Source organism: Phyllobates terribilis, unplaced genomic scaffold (genome assembly GCF_046119375.1).
Source record: "Phyllobates terribilis strain yellow unplaced genomic scaffold, ASM4611937v1 Scaffold_4__5_contigs__length_816908805, whole genome shotgun sequence".
NCBI lineage: Eukaryota > Metazoa > Chordata > Amphibia > Anura > Dendrobatidae > Phyllobates > Phyllobates terribilis.
The window spans coordinates 473021912-473042000 of record NW_027362764.1 but is presented as its reverse complement, the minus strand read 5'-3'; the positions used below and the strand labels follow the sequence as shown (position 1 = coordinate 473042000).

General features: G+C 40.3%; 1 protein-coding gene across 1 annotated transcript in view; it reads right to left on the bottom strand.

The window, feature by feature from the left end:
• The window catches only part of EXOC2 (exocyst complex component 2), a 227716-nt gene that overhangs the window by 86688 nt on the left and 120939 nt on the right, over positions 1-20089 (bottom strand). The window contains exons 11-13 of the mRNA XM_073678693.1: positions 7662-7787; positions 5731-5855; positions 583-651 (exon numbers count right to left, since the gene is read on the bottom strand). Coding sequence (XP_073534794.1) covers positions 583-651; positions 5731-5855; positions 7662-7787 — 320 coding nt within the window. The remainder of the gene's footprint in view (positions 1-582; positions 652-5730; positions 5856-7661; positions 7788-20089) is intronic.

The window sequence follows — 20089 nt, the reverse complement described above, 5'->3', positions numbered from 1 at the left end:
TGCAGACTTCTAGCTTTAGGTCAGACAACCAGTTTAAGAAAGCTCATTCATGACACTCTTTCTATGTAAATGCACCTTAAGACTCCATACGTGGCTGGTCTCTGAGGAGAACCGGTACTTCCCTAACATTGCTTTAAGGCTTTGAGCTCAGCCAGGCAGACAGTGCTCTACACTGATGAGGGACAAACAGCCCAAAATTGGAGGTCTGCAGAGGATTTTCTGGCTTGTCGATCATTTCTAGTCATGTTACAAGGATCATTAAATGATCGGACACTGACTTATACGGAAGACGACTCTCCGGGGTGTCACTTGCGAAATAAGTTCTTTCGTTCTGCATGAGACCTAATTTGCATAGATCTTACTCATATTTTGAGTTACACTTCTAGTCTGTGTTTGCCCTACTTCTTATCCCGGAGACCAAAAATACTGACATATTTCCACTGCACATCAAGGACACCATTGGTATCCTCATTTCATCAAAATAAAATTACATGATAAAAGCACGTGATATTTGGACTCCTTTTTTAAAGTGGAACATCAGTACATTGTTAGGATTACACACGGTTATACTTGACTTCTTACCTTAAAATCATTGGGCCTTTGTTTTGCATTTTTTCTGTATTTTTCCATCTGGCCAGATTTTTCTGCAGTCTAATAAGAATATAAAAATGTAAAAATTAATGCATGTCAAATCTACATTGAAGGGGTTATCTGCTCTGAATAATCACTTTTTGTTGAGAAATGGTAAACTGATTGCTTTACGAGAGAACATGGCAAGAGTTCAATTTTCCTGCAAAGCCACCATTGGGTCATCCCTTTATCTCTGCTGCTGTGGGATTAATCGCTGGAGAGATCAGTCAGGGCTGGGGAGCTTCTACTGATATTACACCACTATGGAGGAGGCTGTAGTACCAATCTAATATTTGTGTGGTCAAACCCATAGGTTTAGCATAAAAAGTTACTAAAATGAGCAGATTTGTCTATGATCTGCAGACAAATATCTCATGACTATGGGCTTCACTAAAGACTGATTTATACATTATAAGTCCTCCACGAATACAGAAGCGGATCATCATCTAGCATCATCAGGGCAGCACGGTGGCTCAGTGGTTAGCACTGTTGCTTTGCAGCTCTAGGGTCCTGGGTTCAAATCCCACCAAGGCAACATCTCTGAGGGTTTGCGTGGGTTTCTTCCGGGAACTCTGAATTTCCTTCCACACTCCAGAGACATAATAATAGGGTATTTAGATAGTGAGACCCAATGGGGACAGTGATGATGATGTCTGTAATGTGACGTGGAATATGATGGCGCTATATAAGCATAATAATAAATAAGCTTTATGTCTAGGGGAGTGGAGGATTTTAAACAACTATATGCACAAAAAAACTTCTTGGGAAATTGCCAATTCTTTAGAGACAGACCATAATAAAGCGGTTTGCAGTAGAAAACATGGCTGCACTCTTTGATGTCATTTTAAATTTCAGATTTATGAGCAAATGGCCAATTATATAATACCATAAATAATAAAAATCCTTTGTAGTAACTTCTGCCACAGACAAGTGCATGACCCTGAAGCATGGCTAACATAAGCTTTGGGGGTGCCCTGTAGACATGAAGCTGCAGAACTCTGCTACTTGGAATGACTGCACTCGCCTGCAACTAAAATAATGAAAGAGTGGCTCCGGTCATGGCAAAAATTAGAATGTTCAGTTCTTACTGGAGTTCTGCTTAAAATATACAGACAATGATAAAATATAATCCTTTAAAATGAAATAAAAACAGCAAAAGCCTCATCTGAGGCCGGCGTGTAAGTAGTGACACCTAGCGATCAGCACAGGCCAAATGGAAAGTATGCTAATTTTATTCAAGTAGGAAACTTTTACATTAGCTGCATAACTCAGTTTCTGGCTGCATCTCTTAAAGCTGTACATCATATTTTTAGTAGATATGACTAAAAGGGGAAGTCCAGATGAAAGTAATTTTTGTACAGAGACAGGGTTAAGAAACCCTAGAACTAGAAACTATAAGCACTGATGCAAATAAGTCTAATGGAAGTGATTATGTATAAGTTAGTTTGCCTTTCGTTTTATCCGTAATATGTCAGCATTCATCTTGTAAAAAATAAATAAATGTGAAGCAAATGGAGAAAACTTGTACACATCATTTAAATTAAATAAGTTGTCCACTACTTTGAGACTGACGACGTATCCCAAGGAAAGGTCATCAACCTTTTTTTTGACACGCGGCAAGCCCACAGATCGACTGTTAACAGCTCTGGGGATGGCCAGTTGTAAAGAGGTCTACAAAGCCAGTACAGCATAGCTCTGCCATTGTGTAGTGGCCGCTCCCAGGTACCGCAGCATTATTGAAGTGAACCCCACCGATCTGACGCTAATAACGTATCTTTAAGATAGGTCACCAATATCACATCAGTGGTGGCCCGACACCGGCACTCCAATGCTTACGCAATGATCAGCTCCAGTGGGGCCAGTTATGAAGAAGTGTACAAAGCCAGTACAGCACAGCTCTGTACAATGTATAGTGGCCGTTCCCAGGTACTGCAGCTTAGCACTCCTAATTCTGTGACCCCCACTGATCTAATGCCAATAACATATTCTTAAGAGGGGTCATCTGTATCACATCGGTGATGGCCCAACACTTCGCACCATCAGAGATCAGCTGTTATCAGTTCTGGTGGGGGCTGGTTATTAAGAAGTCTACAAAGCCAACATATCACAGTTCTGTACACTGTGTAGTAGTTGCTCCCAGGTACTGCAGCTTAGCGCTTCTAATTCTGTGACCCCCACTGATCTAATGCCAATAACATATTCTTAAGAGGAGTCATCTGTATCACATCGGTGGTGGCCCAACACTTCGCACCATCAGAGATCAGCTGTTATCAGTTCTGGTGGGGGCTGGTTATTAAGAAGTCTACAAAGCCAACATATCACAGTTTTGTACACTGTGTAGTAGTTGCTCCCAGGTACTGCAGCTTGTCTCCTAGAGTTATCAGCTCTGGTGGGGGCCAGATGTGTAAAGTGTACAAAGCCAGTACAGCACAGCTCTGTACACAGTGTAGTGGTCGCTCCCAGGTACTGCAGCTCTGCTCCAACACAAGTGACTTCCACCGATCTGATATTGATGACGAAACCCTAAGGATAGGCCTTAAATATCAGAATAGTGATCAACCCCTTTAACATGTAATATGGCTACACTTGGAGTGTATTGAAAACAATATTTCACCCTAAGGTACAGATCTGTCACACCAAAGAACACCTGTCACCAGCACAGTTTAATCTAATAATCTATATAATCTATTAGATTGCTGAGCGCAGGTCTGTGTAAATGTGTTATAGAAAGTAAACACAGTCTGAAACTTCTCCAATACTTCAATTAAGATAACGATAGATTAGTAGAGTAACCCTTTCCTGCACAGACATAACCAAACTATTCTGTGGTTAGCCCAACGGATTCACTTTTTGACTTCATGTCTTAAAAAGGATGCAGCACAGAAACCAGTTACAACTGAAAACGGTCTGTAGTAGAGGTGCAAGCAATGTACTTTTCACAGGAGACTTTGTCGCTTTTGATACTTTGCAAAGTTTTGAATTGTTTTACTGTTGATACTGGCAACCAATGGAGAAGGTGACAACCGTTATCAGGACTCGATGTCTGCCGTCACTGAGGAGCAAACGGAATGAATAAGCAAAGCAAAAAGGCAGAAGTGTTTGTGGAAGGTAACCTGGGACACATTCACTAAAAAGTAATGAGAAAAATAAAACTATTCTATATACCTTATGTGTATGTAGTGTCATGTGCATGTACTTCATCCATTCATGACCAGGCAAATTTTTCATTTTTGCACTTAGTTTTTTCCTCCCTCCCCTTCTTCCAAAATCCATTATTTATTTTTTTTCATTTGAAATGTATAGTTTTTATTTTATATTTTAGTGATTAAAAAAAGTTACGAACTTTGTGCATTTTTTGTTCCTCTGGGTCGGAGTCGACATTTTTTCAGATCCTTAACTTCGTTATTTTTCAATCGATGTACTTGTGTGAGGGCTTGTCTTTTGCATACGGTTTTGTTAATCCCAACATTTTATAGAATATAGGACATTTTGACCACTTTTTATTGCATGTTTGGGGCCTGCGTGGCATATGAAAAATGTTAATTCTGGTGTTTCAATTGTTTTTCTTTTTACAACACTTACAGAACAGGGAAATTAATTTTCATCGATTGGACTTTTTACAGATGGAACAAAACTAAATATGTCTCCTTTTTTTTCCTGAACTGTATATATTTTTAACTAATATATATATTGGGGCAGCACAGTGACTCAGTGATTAACACTGTATCCTTGCATTCCTATCCCTTGCTTAGCCCCTGGCAGGTTGAACATCATGTCACCTGCTGCATCTGAGACCATCATGATGAATCAGGTTGAGCATGGGCAGCATGGTGGCTCAGTGGTTAGCACTGTAGTCTTGCAGCGATGGGGTCCTGGGTTCAAATCCCACCAAGGACAACATCTGCAAGGAGTTTGTATGTTCTCCCCGTGTTTGTGTGGGTTTCCTCCGGGTTCTCTGGTCCTCCCACACTCCAAAGACATAGTGATAGGGAATCTAGATTGTGAGCCCCAATGGGGACAGCGATGATGATGATGTCTGTGGAATTAATGAAGCTATAGAAATGAGTAAAATAGATAAATATATAAAAGAAATGACACGTACAAAGTTGGCAGATATGGGGGACTTCATTAGGCCCCTGTTTTCCATGGTAAATCATGGTCACCACCCTCTCCGCTTCCTGATCGTGAAATTAATGGGCACCAGAATGGCTGCATTGTGTGAATATGCCACTTAAATCAAGCAATCAGAGATTGATAACGGCCTTTAAGTGGTTAAACTGCAGCAATAGTTAGAGGCAGGTGCCGGCTATATAACAGATCAGGTAACCACCATGCATGCTAGTCCATACACCATACACTAGCACACGACATGTGACGTACATGTTCTGTTCTGATCCATGTGACCACTATTCAGCTTAACCGGCTTATACAGCGCCTTCTGTGTGGACCGGATGTTGCTTTACCAATTTAAAGGGGTATTCCCATCCCAACATGTATTAATGTAGTAATAATAATATCAGCAAATACATTCAATTAGAAATGTAGTATAGTTCCCCTGATAACCTACGTCGCCAACCCCAGGTGCAGGGCATTGCAGTAGCTTAGGTGTCCATGGTTATGACTACTCATATAGTGACAGTTAGATGTTAGTGGTCGTAACCATGGATATTTAAGCTACTGCGATGCCCTGCACATGGGGTTGGCATCAGGCACAGGTTATCAGGAGAACTACACTACATTTCTAATTGGAGATATTTGCTGATACTATTATTATTATTATTATTATTATTACCACTACTACATATTGGGATAGGATCTTGGAAATGGGAATACCCTCTTAAGTGTAAGAGATGCACATCGAGGCCTTCATACACTTGCATTGAGAATGTGACTTCTGAGCCGCACATGGGACGCTGTGTGAGCGTCATGTGGTTAAGAATAGGATAGGAACAGGAGAAGATGCGATCGGTAATCAAACACATGCGCATTACACTACACGCACCTTGCTAAGAGTTTACAGAATAACATTCGCTAGAAATCTACACTTGCATATTTGTAAAGAAAAACTTTCTATATATACAGTAAGTTATTAATTAATACCTCACTAAAAAGACTGCCATTTACATACGAAATCCAGAGTTTCCAGAAGTTTGGCAACTGGGAAACCACCGCTTTTGTTAATTTCTCCACAAACTCGGCCTGAGGGGGGGATTTATATTTCCAAGCTGGAAAAAAATATAAAAAAAAAACAAATGCATACATTAATAATTCTCATTGCAAATTCTTACTGTAAAAGTGACAAGGTCTACTACTCCCAGCTTCCTACTGTTTGTCAATATCCACGTGTCCCACTGATCGCTGGCCCAAATAAGAAGTAGGCTCTGGCCTATGGGAGTGCTCTACCCCTGGACTCCGCAAAGGACATTTCCTCTATGGCATCTCAGATGTTGTTTAACCCCTTCTGTCGTGGAATTTTCCGGTCTTCCAAGAGCCATAACAATATGAAAGCTTGTTTTTTTGCAGAACAAATAGCTTTGAATGTCACCATTTAATTTCCCATAAAATGAACTGAAAATGATAAAATGCTTTGTAGGGCAAAATGGAAAAAAAACACAATTATTCTTTTTTTATACAACATTCACTGATGCCATATCCTGCTATCTATTACTCTTATTTTTCCATCGATGGAGCTGTGTGGTGACTTGTCTTTTGCGTAGTGAGCTGTAGTTTTTATTGGTACCATTTTTGGGTACATACAGTGGGTATAATAAGTCTACATAGCCCCCTTTAAAATGCCAGGTTTTTGTCATGCAAAAAATATCATACCAAGAAGAATCATTCCAGCACTTTTTCCACCTTCAATGTCACCCATAATCTGTACAAATCCATTGTGAAAAAAAACTGAAATCATTTTCAGGAGGAAAATAAAAATGATGTGGTTGCATAAGTGAACTCCCACTTATAACTGGGGATGTGGCTGTGTTCAGAATTAGCCAATCATATCTAAAGACAGTTAGCAACAAGAGGCTTAAATTTCGCACAATAGTGAAATACCTAGAACTGGAAGTCCCTCAAAATTTGATAAAAGGACAAGAACATATTACCATGGCCTGCAGCATATTTGGACCTGGATTGAGCACATCTGGAACATCATCAATCGGCAATTGCAAAGGGAGCTGCCAGCAGTGGATCTTGATGATTTGTGTGCATAAAGGTCATTCAGAATAGCAGAACATTCTTTAGACAGCCATTAATAACCTCACTGATAGCAAACAAAGTGTAAGAGTGACTACTTCTCAGTGTGGCGCTTATAGCGGATACTGAATAAATCGATGCATTTTTAAAATTTTGCTTCCATTTTTTCAACATTTCCATATCATCAACATGTTTATCCATCCTGTGACTTCCATAATTCCATGACTTTTCTTTCCTGGTGTTGGAAATATTGTAGTACAAGAAATCTAACCATGTTGTCTGTTTCGGAGCCATGTCAGCAGGGGGCCTGTTAAAGGCCCTAATCACCGCAGTGTTAGAGTGATGTGCTATGTGTCACAAAAGCACAGCCATTGGCTCACCATAGGTGGGTGGGGCTTAATCCGCGTGGCAGCTGCACTACCGCCACACCTCCTGGTTGTACACAAAGGGACCCGCTATTTGTCACCAGCATGTTTTTATCAAATCATGTGAAAGATCTCTCTCTGCCTGGGATGCCCTTAAGTATGATTTACATTAGCAAGCAAAAAGTTTTTGAGGCTATTTTTCTTAGACAGCAATTTGTGAAATGTAAAATTCCTTGCAATCCCAATCCCAGAAGGAGATCTGCTTCTGCGCCATGCAACAAGAATCCTGCTAAAGGTGAGCCAAAGGCCGCACCACTATGGAACACTATTGTGCGGTAATCGGCCATAGCAGCGGGTGGAATTTAGCCCACATATGGCCGGCCGCACCGCCTAGCAGTACCCTAGAATGATCTATTCTGAAGGATCTTTACTATTCCTAATGTACTACATAATAAGATCTCCAGTTCTTACAGTCATTTCGTCCAGACTGGAAACTGCTGCCTCTCTTTAATGATGGAGTCTGGCTGAGTCGGGAAATTGGAGATGGACGCCCATCACTATCAACATCAAGCATCGGACTCTGCAGAATAGTGGTCCCTATTTAAAAAAAAATAAAAAATAATAATTTGATTATTAGTATAATATTTTAGAAGGAAAAACACATTTAATTGAATTTATTCACAAAGTAGAATTTGACAATTTTTACATTACAATCAAAATATCTTTATATTAAAGTATACAATAAAAATGCTATATAAAATACTAACTTCACAACAAAGTATAATAATTGGGCTAACTCTTTGAAATATTTTAGCTGTGCAAAAATATAGCACAGACAATAAAATAATGTACAGCTGCTTTACAAACACATTATGACAGTTCCAATAATAGAAATTGCTTTTCTCAATTGCTTATGTGATGACAATTCCACAACAAAAATAAGGAACGACTCTTAATAAAAATGTATTTTTCTTGGCCTGGTAAAGCATGAGAAATAAATGTGTCATATTCTACAGTGCCACTAGAGGGCGACATAACACTACTATAAAGGCAATGTCAATTCCAGTAATCAACCAAACATATCCAATTTTATTTTATTTTTTTACACAAAATATTACAACTATATTATTCTTTACCTACTTACGTAACATGCAGTTTTCTTCCCATCTGCATAGGAGACTCCTGCACCCAGAGATTTCCTCTTTTCCCAAACCCCAATTTACCATTTTTATACTAATTATTTTGCATGGAACCAGTTATATCTGAACTGAATCTAAGAACGGAAATTGCAGTAGTTGCATATCATTGTTATAAGGGACAGAGGGAACTTTGTCAAATAAAAACTAACCAATTTGGGGGAAAAAAACTAAAAAAAAAAAAATAAAATAAAATAAGGGAGTGTTATAAAGCAAAATTCACCAGAATTCTAGCTCAAGTAGAAAAAACTCCCCACCACCCCATAAAAAATGGAAGAACATGTCATGAACCACATTTACTGTGTTTTGGACACTTTGGGCCCGATTAATTATTTGAATTTGTTTTAAGTCATTTATGGTTTTTTTTATCTTGTAGTATTCATTGACGTTTTTTGCAACAAATTTTTTAAAATGGCTCACATAGCTCAGAAATTTTGCGCTTAATCAAAAAAGGTCTTTATTATTGTCATTAACCTGTTTTGTGACTTCTTTAGAGCAAAAAGTTGTATATTCCGTTTAAAAAGTCTCAACATTTTGTGCAAATTTTGAAATGTACAAAAAATCACTCCAAAGGGTGACATTAGCGCAAAAATTGAGACTTTTTAAAAAGTCTTAATTATGAATCAGCCAAAAATATCTGGAAACTCCAAAGCTTGCCCACAATGGCAAACACAAAAAACAAGTGAAAATGTAAAAAAAGGTCCTTAAAAAAGGTGCAAATTCAAAGCAGAATGAAAAACAGGTGAAAAACTCTAAAAGCTAGATAAAAAAAAGGCGCACATGCAATAATAAATATGGATCTTAATGCTTTCACTACACAGTTTGAAAAGTGTCTAGAAAAGGTGATGGTGGCTAAAGTCTGCCAGATTAATTAATGGCACGCACCATTACTTGATGCAAAATAATAATATTAAACAAGTCACCCAAGAGTGCAGCTGGTCAGATTTACCGCAGCGCATGTACCATTGGGATAAATGTAGTAGTTTTCCCCTTAAGCCAATGTTACAATGAAAGGCAGCCCACAGGGCAAAGCCTAATAAGGTCTGTTACATGGTATGGCATACCTGCTGCCATTGTTAGGCACTGTGCGGCCATTGTTAGACCCTCTGCAGCCATCGTTAGGCCCTGTGTGGCCATCGTTAGGCCCTCTGCGGCCATCGTTAGGCCCTGTGTGGCCATCGTTAGGCCCTGTGCGGCCATTGTTAGGCCCTCTGCGGCCATTGTTAGGCCCTCTGCGGCCATAGTTAGGCCCTCTGCGGCCATAGTTAGGCCCTCTGCGGCCATAGTTAGGCCCTCTGCGGCCATAGTTAGACCCTCTGCGGCCATTGTTAGGCCCTCTGCAGCCATTGTTAGGCCCTCTGCAGCCATTGTTAGGCCCTCTGCGGCCATTGCAACTCCACCATACAACTGCCTACAAATGGCATAGACCTCTGTAGAACGACTTAGCGTTTGCAAATCATTATTGATCGCGATATCGGAGGGGTTAAAAGGCTGTTCAAGAAGGAATTAATAGGAACTACACTGTTAGCAGGGTAGAAAGGCAAAATGAGCAATTGTAAATACACAGTGCTGTATAATATGATGACTGCAATAAATTAAGAGAATAAACACTTAGATGGGAGGAGTGCTTCTTTAAGTCTGTTCCCTGTCCTTTCCTGTGCAACTCCTCCATGTATTAAAGCTGTCAGACAGTCACAAATCATGCACACACAGTGACTCTAACATGACTTTCGAGCATGCAGAAGATACTCGGAAAACACCCGAGCATGCTCGGAAATCTCGAATAACAAGCATGCTCGCTCATCACTATTGATGATCCATTTTTTTTTACCCCCAGCTTTCCCACACTCATCTATAAGTAAGAAAAGACATTTCAAGTACTTGTGTTTGCAGGAAATCTAGTTCTTTATGCTTTATTAGTTTTACAGCATAGGTAAAATGGAAAAAAAAATACCAATATATGAAAAGAGTCACCAAGCAGGGTAGCTGCCGCTGCCTCATCTTACTACAGCTTGGTCTAAGGCCATGTTCACACGTTCAGTATCTGGTCAGTAATTTACATCAGTATTTGTAAGCCAAAACCAGGAGTGGGTGATAAATCCAGAAGTGGTGACTTGTTTCTATTATACTTTTCCTCTGATTGTTCCTCACCTGATTTTGGCTTACAAATACTGATGGAAAATACTGACCAAATACTGAGCTTGGCTCATTAAGACACAAATATTTTATACTTTATTAAAAACTGTGTGGCTGTGCAGGGACACACCCTGTTGACAAATGGAGCAATAACACCCAGTTACCAATTTAATCATACATTTCCAAGAGGAAATAACAGAGGAATAATAAATAATAATAATAAAAAATAATAATAAATAACAGCGGAATGGAACATCACAGAGCACTACTAAAAAACTGATATTTCGTGGTGAATGGAAGGATCTCCTAAAAACGGTCCAAAAATAAAAAAGAGGTTAAATGCTACATTTACATTTATTATTACCCCCATTCAATGTGAATTCATAAATCTATGAAGTGGCCACAAGATAACGCCCAAGTGCGAGGGTGCGACAATCAGGCCCGCAGCTCAATCATAGCAGTACAGCCATTATGTACCCAGAGTAATAAGTAATAGCAGCTTTTTGATTGCCTCCAGGGTTTTTCTTCCAGGGCCAAGGACCTTTTAATGAAAATGACTGCTATGGCACGCAACAAACTTACTAAGGAGACACAAATAAAATAAAAACCTAAAAACAGTTTGGGCATGCTTATCCGGAATATGTCCCTCCAAGTCTAACGGAAGCGTGCACTGCAATCCCGTGGAGTCGTCTTCTCTAGTCCTACATACTGCCAAACACTGGGAGCTTCCTATATAGAGGAGGCAGATGTGAATGCAGGTGAAGAAGTGCATCCTCTTCATGGAAGTATCTCATACTGAGCTTTCTCACAACCTACAATAGTAAGAGGGAATTGTGATCCGTAGCCTCGGGCCTTTCTGAAGGCCGGCAGACTTCCTTACCACCCTTAAATACCTTTGAACATTTTTCCTGCACACAGCGGGTCCTTGTCCTGTGCTGCAGCCCGACCACCCACTGTTGCTTGTTGACCAAACATGTAGGACTTGGGAGCTCGGCGGATACAACCAGGGTGTAGGATTCCTTCTCTACGTAAGGAGAATAATCTGCACACACATATTTCACTCTTCTGAGATAAGAAAACAGGGCAGCATAACAAGACCGGCTAAAATTATACTTATGTCAACAATGAGAAATGTTATTTGATTTTCTCCTGGGCCTAGAAGCTTCGTCACTGTCAGACTAGGCAGAAAATCCTCTAGGCGATATGAAGAGAGAAAACATTGGTTTAATTGTAATCGTAAAAAAAAAAGAACTATAATCTAAATTTTCACACATGGAGACAAATTATAATCTTTCTAGTTAAATCTCCCCCTACTGTCCATTAGGCTACACACAAAAATAAGAAAGATCTCACCAAGAAATATGTAGCAACTGAAGGGTCTTATTCTTTTAGATTTCTATTTTCATGAGGATGGAAATAAAGTAAAATAATACTATTTTAAATTCCGTCCACTGGAGCCAGATTAAAACGTTCTTTTTTCACACAGATAAGAACACTATTATTCAGAGGATGCACAGAGGGGGCACTATCATAATGCTGAGACACAAAAGGGGCATTATTACGGTGTGGAGACAGAGGCACAAAAGGTGGGTACAATTACTGTGCAGAGGGGGCATTATTGCTGTCTATAGCCTTGAATATAACAGGTGGGGAATATGAGGAGGGAGTTGAAAAAGCGATGAGCCAAAAATGACTGTCTGTTACATGTTGCAGAGATGAGCTATGTATGGAAGAAATAGTCATAGTGGTCTGGGCTGAATACAGGGGGTGCATATGAAGGCATGTAGCGTCTATTCATATTATTTTTTTTTGTATTATAAGTGGATAGGTGGATGAGGCCTTGTTGATTGGTCACAAATCACCATACCATACCCAGATGGACTTTCTTTTGGGAAGTTAGCAAAGATTAGGTATATTCAATAAAACTATTTGTGGTATTTACCCTTGTTTAGCAGTATTATTGGTAATATCAGTCTTGCAGTAAATTTTGACTTCCTCCGATGTTAGGCAAGGTCATTTTTATTATGGAGACCACCATCTTGGGATGGGGGTGTGGGACACAGCATAGGCCTGTATGCTTTCAAGTGCCTGAGCTGAATTTCAGTCCTGCTTGTACTTCCAGGCGCCTATCAAACAAAACATGGTAAATGCTAACCATGGCTGACTGACATTTGCAAGTGTTCTCGGGACATTTAATGGGCAATACCCAAATCAATTAGTCTTTATACTTTATTCAATATCATAAAAAAGCAACAAATTAACCTAAAATACTTCCATGGCCCCCTTCACAGGTGCGCATAAAATCCCGTCTGTGTGGGATGTTTCGTTTTGACCATCCATGTGCTTTTTTTTTTTTCCAACATCCGTGTGTACGTTTTTTCAATCCGTGTACTATCTGTGTGTATGTGTGAGTCATCCGTGTGCCATCTGTGTGCTGTCCGTGCCAGAATAGAATGAGGAATAAAAATTACAGATTTTTAAGTGATGTGCAAAGATAATAGATACTACATAGATAGTTAGATAGATTGTATAGCTTTCTACTAAGCCACTTAAATAAATAATTAGTTGAAAAAAATGACATGCCGTCCCCCCTATTTTTTGAAACCAGCAAAGGTAAAGCAGACAACTGAGAGCTGATATTATCACACTGTGAAGCTCCATGGTTATTGGGCCCTTCCCAGACTAAAAACACCAGCCCGCAGAATTGGCGCATTAGATGAGCATTAGATACGCAAAATCTGTCACTTTATCTTAGCTCTTCCCTACTGCTCTGGTGCGTTGGCAATCGGGGTAATGATAGACACCTCTCCATTACTAACAATAGGGCTTGATGCCAGCTGTGTTTTTGGACAATTCGTAGCTGACATCAATCCCAAAAAACATTACTCCGATTGCCAAAGCACCAGGGCAATCGGGAAGAACTAAGACGAAGTGCCAGATTTTAAGCATCTCATGTGATGCTCCACTTCTGGGGCGGCTGTGGGCTGGTATTTTTAGGCTGGGAAAGGCCCAATAACCATGGACCTTCCCAACCTGATGATATCAGCCCATATCGGTCTGCTTTACCTTTGTTGGTTACAAAAAATAGGGGGGAACCCACGTAGTCTTTTTTTTAATTTATTTATTTATGTGGCTCAATAGAAATTGCTACAACTTATCTAGCTATCTATCTATTATCTTTGCACATCACTAAAAATCAGTAAATTTCTATTTTGCATCCTGTTCTGGTACGTGTCACACAGACAGCATACGGAAGTCATCCGTGCGCAGTACGTGTTTTACACAGACACATAGACTTGAATGGGTCCGTGTGATCAGTGTTGCCGGTAAAAAACGCATATGTCTCAGAGTGGTTCACATGGATGCATGATACACGTGAAAACACGCACATGAGTGCCGCCTCTGTGATTATAATGGTTGTGCGTGGGTAAGTGTCTACGGTACATGGGAAAACTAATGCCACATGTACCAGAAACATGGAATCTGTCACAATGAAAACTCCAATTAAACTGCTAGCACAGTCATAAAGGGAACTTAGACACTAGAACAATAAAAAATCATACCTGCACTATAGATTTTACTGTTTCTGCGGTCCAGGAAAAAAACAAACATTCACTTTAGTACGTAAATGCTCCTCACTACAACCTTGATGTAGCCAGGGACTCTGGCCACTATTCATCACACCAAATTAGCATCGGGCATACTGATTGACAGTGCTAGCTTGCCCAGAGTGAGCGCTGCTTTAATAAAGAACTATATTTTCAACAAACTTTGTATAAATCAATAGTATAGGTAATTATAAGAAACTTTGTCATATATCTTTATCAGAGAAATCAGTTTCCATCCCCACTTATCAGACACTTCTTCCACTCCTCCCACCTCCTGAACTTGTCATCCATTGTGAAAAATCAGCTCAAGTCCATCTTGCTCAGAGGAGACGGATTGAGGTATCATGGGACACAGCCCATTATCCACTATGATGAGGGGAGGAGAGGGGAAGAATAGTGAGCGGCGGGAATGGGAACAGGCAGAGGCAGACAGAGTAACAGGACTCTATCAAGTGTTTCACCTCACATCAAGCTTGATTCAGATTAAGGCAGCTTAGCTCTGCTGTATAATGGTCACTATGTTGCTACAGCTTGTCTCTACTGTATGAACTATAAAATAAATCAATGAAGAGCAGGAATCCCGCTTGCTGTGCTCTGTGCAGTAGATATCACTGCAGCTCATCTTCAGCTTCCAGAGCATTCAGATTTAAGAATGCAGAATATAATGACCAGAAATAGGTCACATAATGGCCAGAAATATTATTTCTCATGTACACACAGGACAGCTTATTCTGAAAAGTTATGTGACAATGGATACCCTTTAACTAAATTTTGCAAACACTCTTAAAGGGAATCTGTCACCCCCCTGGGCGATATCAGACCTCTACTATGGGCATACAGGTGATATAAAAGTAAATCTATACATACCTGTATGGCCCATAGCAGAGGTCTGATTGCAGAGAAATATGATTTTATAAAGTCTGTTTTCAAGAGGCTTGGCGCCCGATTGGACGCCAAGTAAATCCCTCCTATCTGCTTACTATTCTTCTAAATTGCCACCTCTGTGCTAAATTACGATATTTCCCCCCTCCCCTGCACGTCACAGGGCCCTATGACGTGCCCTGCTGTGCCTCTCGCTCCCATGAAGCGATCTTTATTCCCCTCCAGCCCCGTTTGGCTGCGTACTGCGTCACAGCCTTGTATTGCGCAAGCGATGGTGAGTAACTGAGACTTCCGCTCGGCTGGCAGTACGCAGCCACATGGGGCTGGAGGGAAACAAAGCACGCTCCATGGGAGCGACGCTTTGCGCATGTGTGGGAGGGGAGGCAGAGCAGGGCACGTCAAAGGGCCTGTCACAGGGCCCTGTGACGTGCAGGGGAGGGGGGAGGATATGGTAATTTAGCACAGAGGTGGCGATTTTAGCACAGAGGCGGCAAAGGTTTTTTGGCAACATCTGAGTTAATTACCACACCTGTGGATGTATTTTAATGCACGCCTGAAACACACTGCTTCTTTGTGTAGAATCATGGGAAAGTCTAAAGAAATCAGCCAAGATATCAGGAAGAGAATTGTGGACTTGCACAAGTCTGGCTCATCTTTGGGTACAATTTCAAGATACCTGAAGGTGCCTCGTTCATCGATACAAACAATTATTCGCAAGAACAAACAAGATGGGAATGTCCAGCCATCATACTGCTCAGGAAGGAGACGGATTCTGTGTCCCAGAGATGAACGTGCTTTGGTCCGACATGTGCATATCAACCCAAGGACAAAAGCAAAAGACCTTGTGAACATGATGGCGGAAGCTGGTAAAATTGTGTCAATATCCAGTGAATGAAACGAGTATTGTATTAACATGGGCTGAAAGGCCACTCTGCCAGGAAGAAGCCATTACTCCAAAAGAAACATAAAAAAGCCAGATTAATCTTTGCAAATGCACACAGGAACAAAGACCTTAATTTCTGGAAACATGTCCTGTGGTCTGATGAAACTAAAATTGAACTTTTTGGGCATAATGACCATCGTTACGTTTGGAGGAAAAAGGGAGAAGCTTGGAAGCCTAAGAATACCATCCCAACTGTGAAACACGGGGGTGGCAGCATCATGTTGTGGGGTTCTTTTGCTGCAAGAGGGACTGGTGCACTTCATAAAATATTTGGCTTCATGAGAAAAGAAGATTATTTGGCAATACTGAAGCAACATCTCAAGACATCAGCCAGGAAGTTAAAGCTTGGGCGGAAATGGGTCTTCCAATTAGACAATGACCCGAAGCATACTGCCAAAATGGTAACAAAGTGGCTTAAGGATAACAAAGTCAATGTTTGGAGTGGCCATCACAAAGCCCTGATCTCAATCCTATTGAAAATGTATGGGCAAGGCAGGTACGAGCAAGGCAACCTAACCTACAAACCTGGATCAGTTACACGAGTTCTGTCAGGAGGAATGGGCCCAAGTAATAAGCAAGTAATAAAAATTACTTAAAACATTCTCTCTCATTATTCTGGCATTTGACAAATATTAAAAATTACAGTAATCCTAATTGACCTAAAACGGGAATTGTTTATTCTGATTTCATGTCAGATATTGAGAAAAACATGCATATGTGTCTTTTTATATAGTGTATGTAAACTTCTGGTTTCAACTGTATATATATTATATACACTGCTCAAAAAAATAAAGGGGACATTTAAACAACAGAATATAACTCCAAGTACATCAAACTTCTGTGAAATCAAAGTGTCCACTTAGGAACCAACACCGATTGACAATCAATTTCACATGCTGTTGTGCAAATGGAAGAGACAATAGATGGAAATTATTGGCAATTATCAAGACACCCTCAATAAAGGAGTGGTTCTGCAGGTGGGGACCACAGACCACATCTCAGTACCAATGCTTTCTGGCTGATGTTTTGGTCACTTTTGAATGTCGGTTGTGCTTTCACACTTGTGGTAGCATGAGAAAGGACTCTACAACCAGAACCACTCCTTTATTGAGTGTGTCTTGATAATTGCCAATAATTTCCATCTATTGTCTATTCCATTTGCACAACAACAAGTGAAATTGATTGTCAATCAGTGTTGGTTCCTAAGTGGACACTTTGATTTCACAGAAGTTTGATTTACTTGGAGTTATATTCTGTTGTTTAAGTGTTCCCTTTATTTTTTTGAGCAGTGTATATATTTTTATTATTATTATGTTTTTTACAAAGAGTAAACGTGCCCCCATTCTTGGTTCATTCCAGTTGGGAATCACTGGAGCCAGACTCCAATACCCCAATTTTGTATAGAGACAACACATTACAGTATATGAATAATTGTCATCCGGGGACAATGAATCCCACAACTCCCACGAATGCCCCCAGCCCTCCCTGGAGTGCTAATTTTGGGCGGTGGTTACAAAAATACTGTCCCTTCTTGGCCAAAGTGTCTTGGGAAAACCGAGACACTTGGCAACTATGTTATGTTTGTCATACTGTATAATTTTCTGCATTGGTTGTTTCATGAATTATCACAGTACTTCTTGCCAAAGTGTCAAGTTATTCTTAGTTTCCTTTGCCACAGACTACGTCCACCTGAGGGTATTGGTTTCTGTGGCCAAAAAGCATATACAGGAATCCTTGTCTCCTGTCCCTCTCTACATATTTAGCCCAGTGCTTCAGCTGTCGGTCATCTGACCAGAATATGAGCTGTTACATACACTGGACCATGACTGCACACATTACAGCAGCAGGGAATAGAGCATGTTAGGTGGCAGAAATAATGTTTCTTGTACACAGGATCTCTCAGCACATCTGTGCAAAAAAAACCCAACAAAGCGAGCTCATCTACCACTCTGTACAAACAACGTAACGTATAAGCTCACTCCTCGGTACAAGCAATGTGACGTGTAATTCTGTACAAGCAATGTTACATGTAAGCTCACCCCTCTGTACAAGCAATGTTACATGTAAGCTCACCCCTCTGTACAAGCAATGTGACGTGTAATTCTGTACAAGCAATGTTACATGTAAGCTCACCCCTCTGTACAAGCAATGTGACGTTTAATTCAGTACAAGCAATGTTACATGTAAGCTCACCCCTCTGTACAAGCAATGTTACATGTAAGCTCACCCCTCTGTACAAGCAATGTTACATGTAAGCTCACCCCTCTGTACAAGCAATGTTACATGTAAGCTCACCCCTCTGTACAAGCAATGTGACGTGTAATTCTGTACAAGCAATGTTACATGTAAGCTCACCCCTCTGTACAAGCAATGTGACGTGTAATTCTGTACAAGCAATGTTACATGTAAGCTCACCCCTCTGTACAAGCAATGTTACATGTAAGCTCACCCCTCTGTACAAGCAATGTTACATGTAAGCTCACCCCTCTGTACAAGCAATGTGACGTTTAATTCTGTACAAGCAATGTTACATGTAAGCTCACCCCTCTGTACAAGCAATGTTACATGTAAGCTCACCCCTCTGTACAAGCAATGTGACGTTTAATTCTGTACAAGCAATGTTACATGTAAGCTCACCCCTCTGTACAAGCAATGTTACATGTAAGCTCACCCCTCTGTACAAGCAATGTTACATGTAAGCTCACCCCTCTGTACAAGCAATGTTACATGTAAGCTCACCCCTCTGTACAAGCAATGTGACGTGTAAGCTCACCTCCCTGTACAAGCAATGTTACATGTAAGCTCACTCCTCAGTACAAGCAATGTGACGTGTAATTCTGTACAAGCAATGTTACATGTAAGCTTACCCCTCTGTACAAGCAATGTGACATGTAAGCTCACCTCCCTGTACAAACAATGTGACATGTAAGCTCACCTCCCTCTACAAGCAATGTGACGTGTAAGCTCACCTCCCTGTACAAGCAATGTGACGTGTAAGCTCACCTCCCTGTACAAGCAATGTGACGTGTAAGCTCACCTCCCTGTACAAGCAATGTGATGTGTAAGCTCACCCCACTGTACAAGCAATGTGACGTGTAACATAACCCCACTGTACAAGCAATGTGACGTGTAAGATCACCCCTCTGTACAAGCAATGTGACGTGTAAGGTCACGGCTCTATACAGGTAATTTAGCATAAACAAGTTTGTTTTTGTGCTCCCTTTGTCCTTTCCTCACATCTTTATACTTAGGGAAACTGTGGGTATGATGTGACAACTCCGTATCAGAGTCCATGGCCCACATATCAGAACACGAATGGAAGTGTGTGCCACCCACAGGGCGAGCAGATAACAAAAAAAAGTAAGGACATGAAACCATGTCAGTAAAGACTATTTCACAATCTACATGAGTTATATTTGAAGTTTAGGAACTAGTTCCATGAGTGGGGAATCCAGTGATGGCAGCATAAAAAGATTGTGTAAAATCAAAGGGCACAGAAGATTTTTAAAACAGGCGCATTCCAATAAATAGCTCCACAATTACTTAAAACAGATCTGTCACCATCAATACAAACTACATACATTATTTATTTAATATGATGAGATGGGGACACTTAGTTTAAAGATCCATTAACATTTTATGAGTCCAAATATAGAGTGAGAGCTCCTGAGACTACGTGTATTCAGACTCTGTCAACACATCCTGTCTGATGGCTGCAGCTTCTACCGATCAGTGTGAGATCTCAGCAGGAGGAGGGACATTGGATAAGGGATAATTATAATAAGTACACCAGTCTCATCAGGGCTATTTAACAATGCATGCAGTAAGTATTATGAAATCTGGTACCATATCCACTTTAATAATAAAAATAACCTTCTACTTTTTTAACATTAGGAGAATCTATTCATATCGCAAGGCTTGTTAACCCCTTCATGGTAAATTTTACCTTTTTTTATTTTTGCATCTACATAGTAATACGAGGGCTTGTTTTTTGCTTTAAGTGTTGGGAATGATGCCATTCATTTCACCATGTAATGTACTACAATACAGAATAACAAATTCTAAGTGCCCTAATAAAGGTAATTCTTCAAGTCAATCTGATTATGGTAATACCAACCTTGCATATATATATAT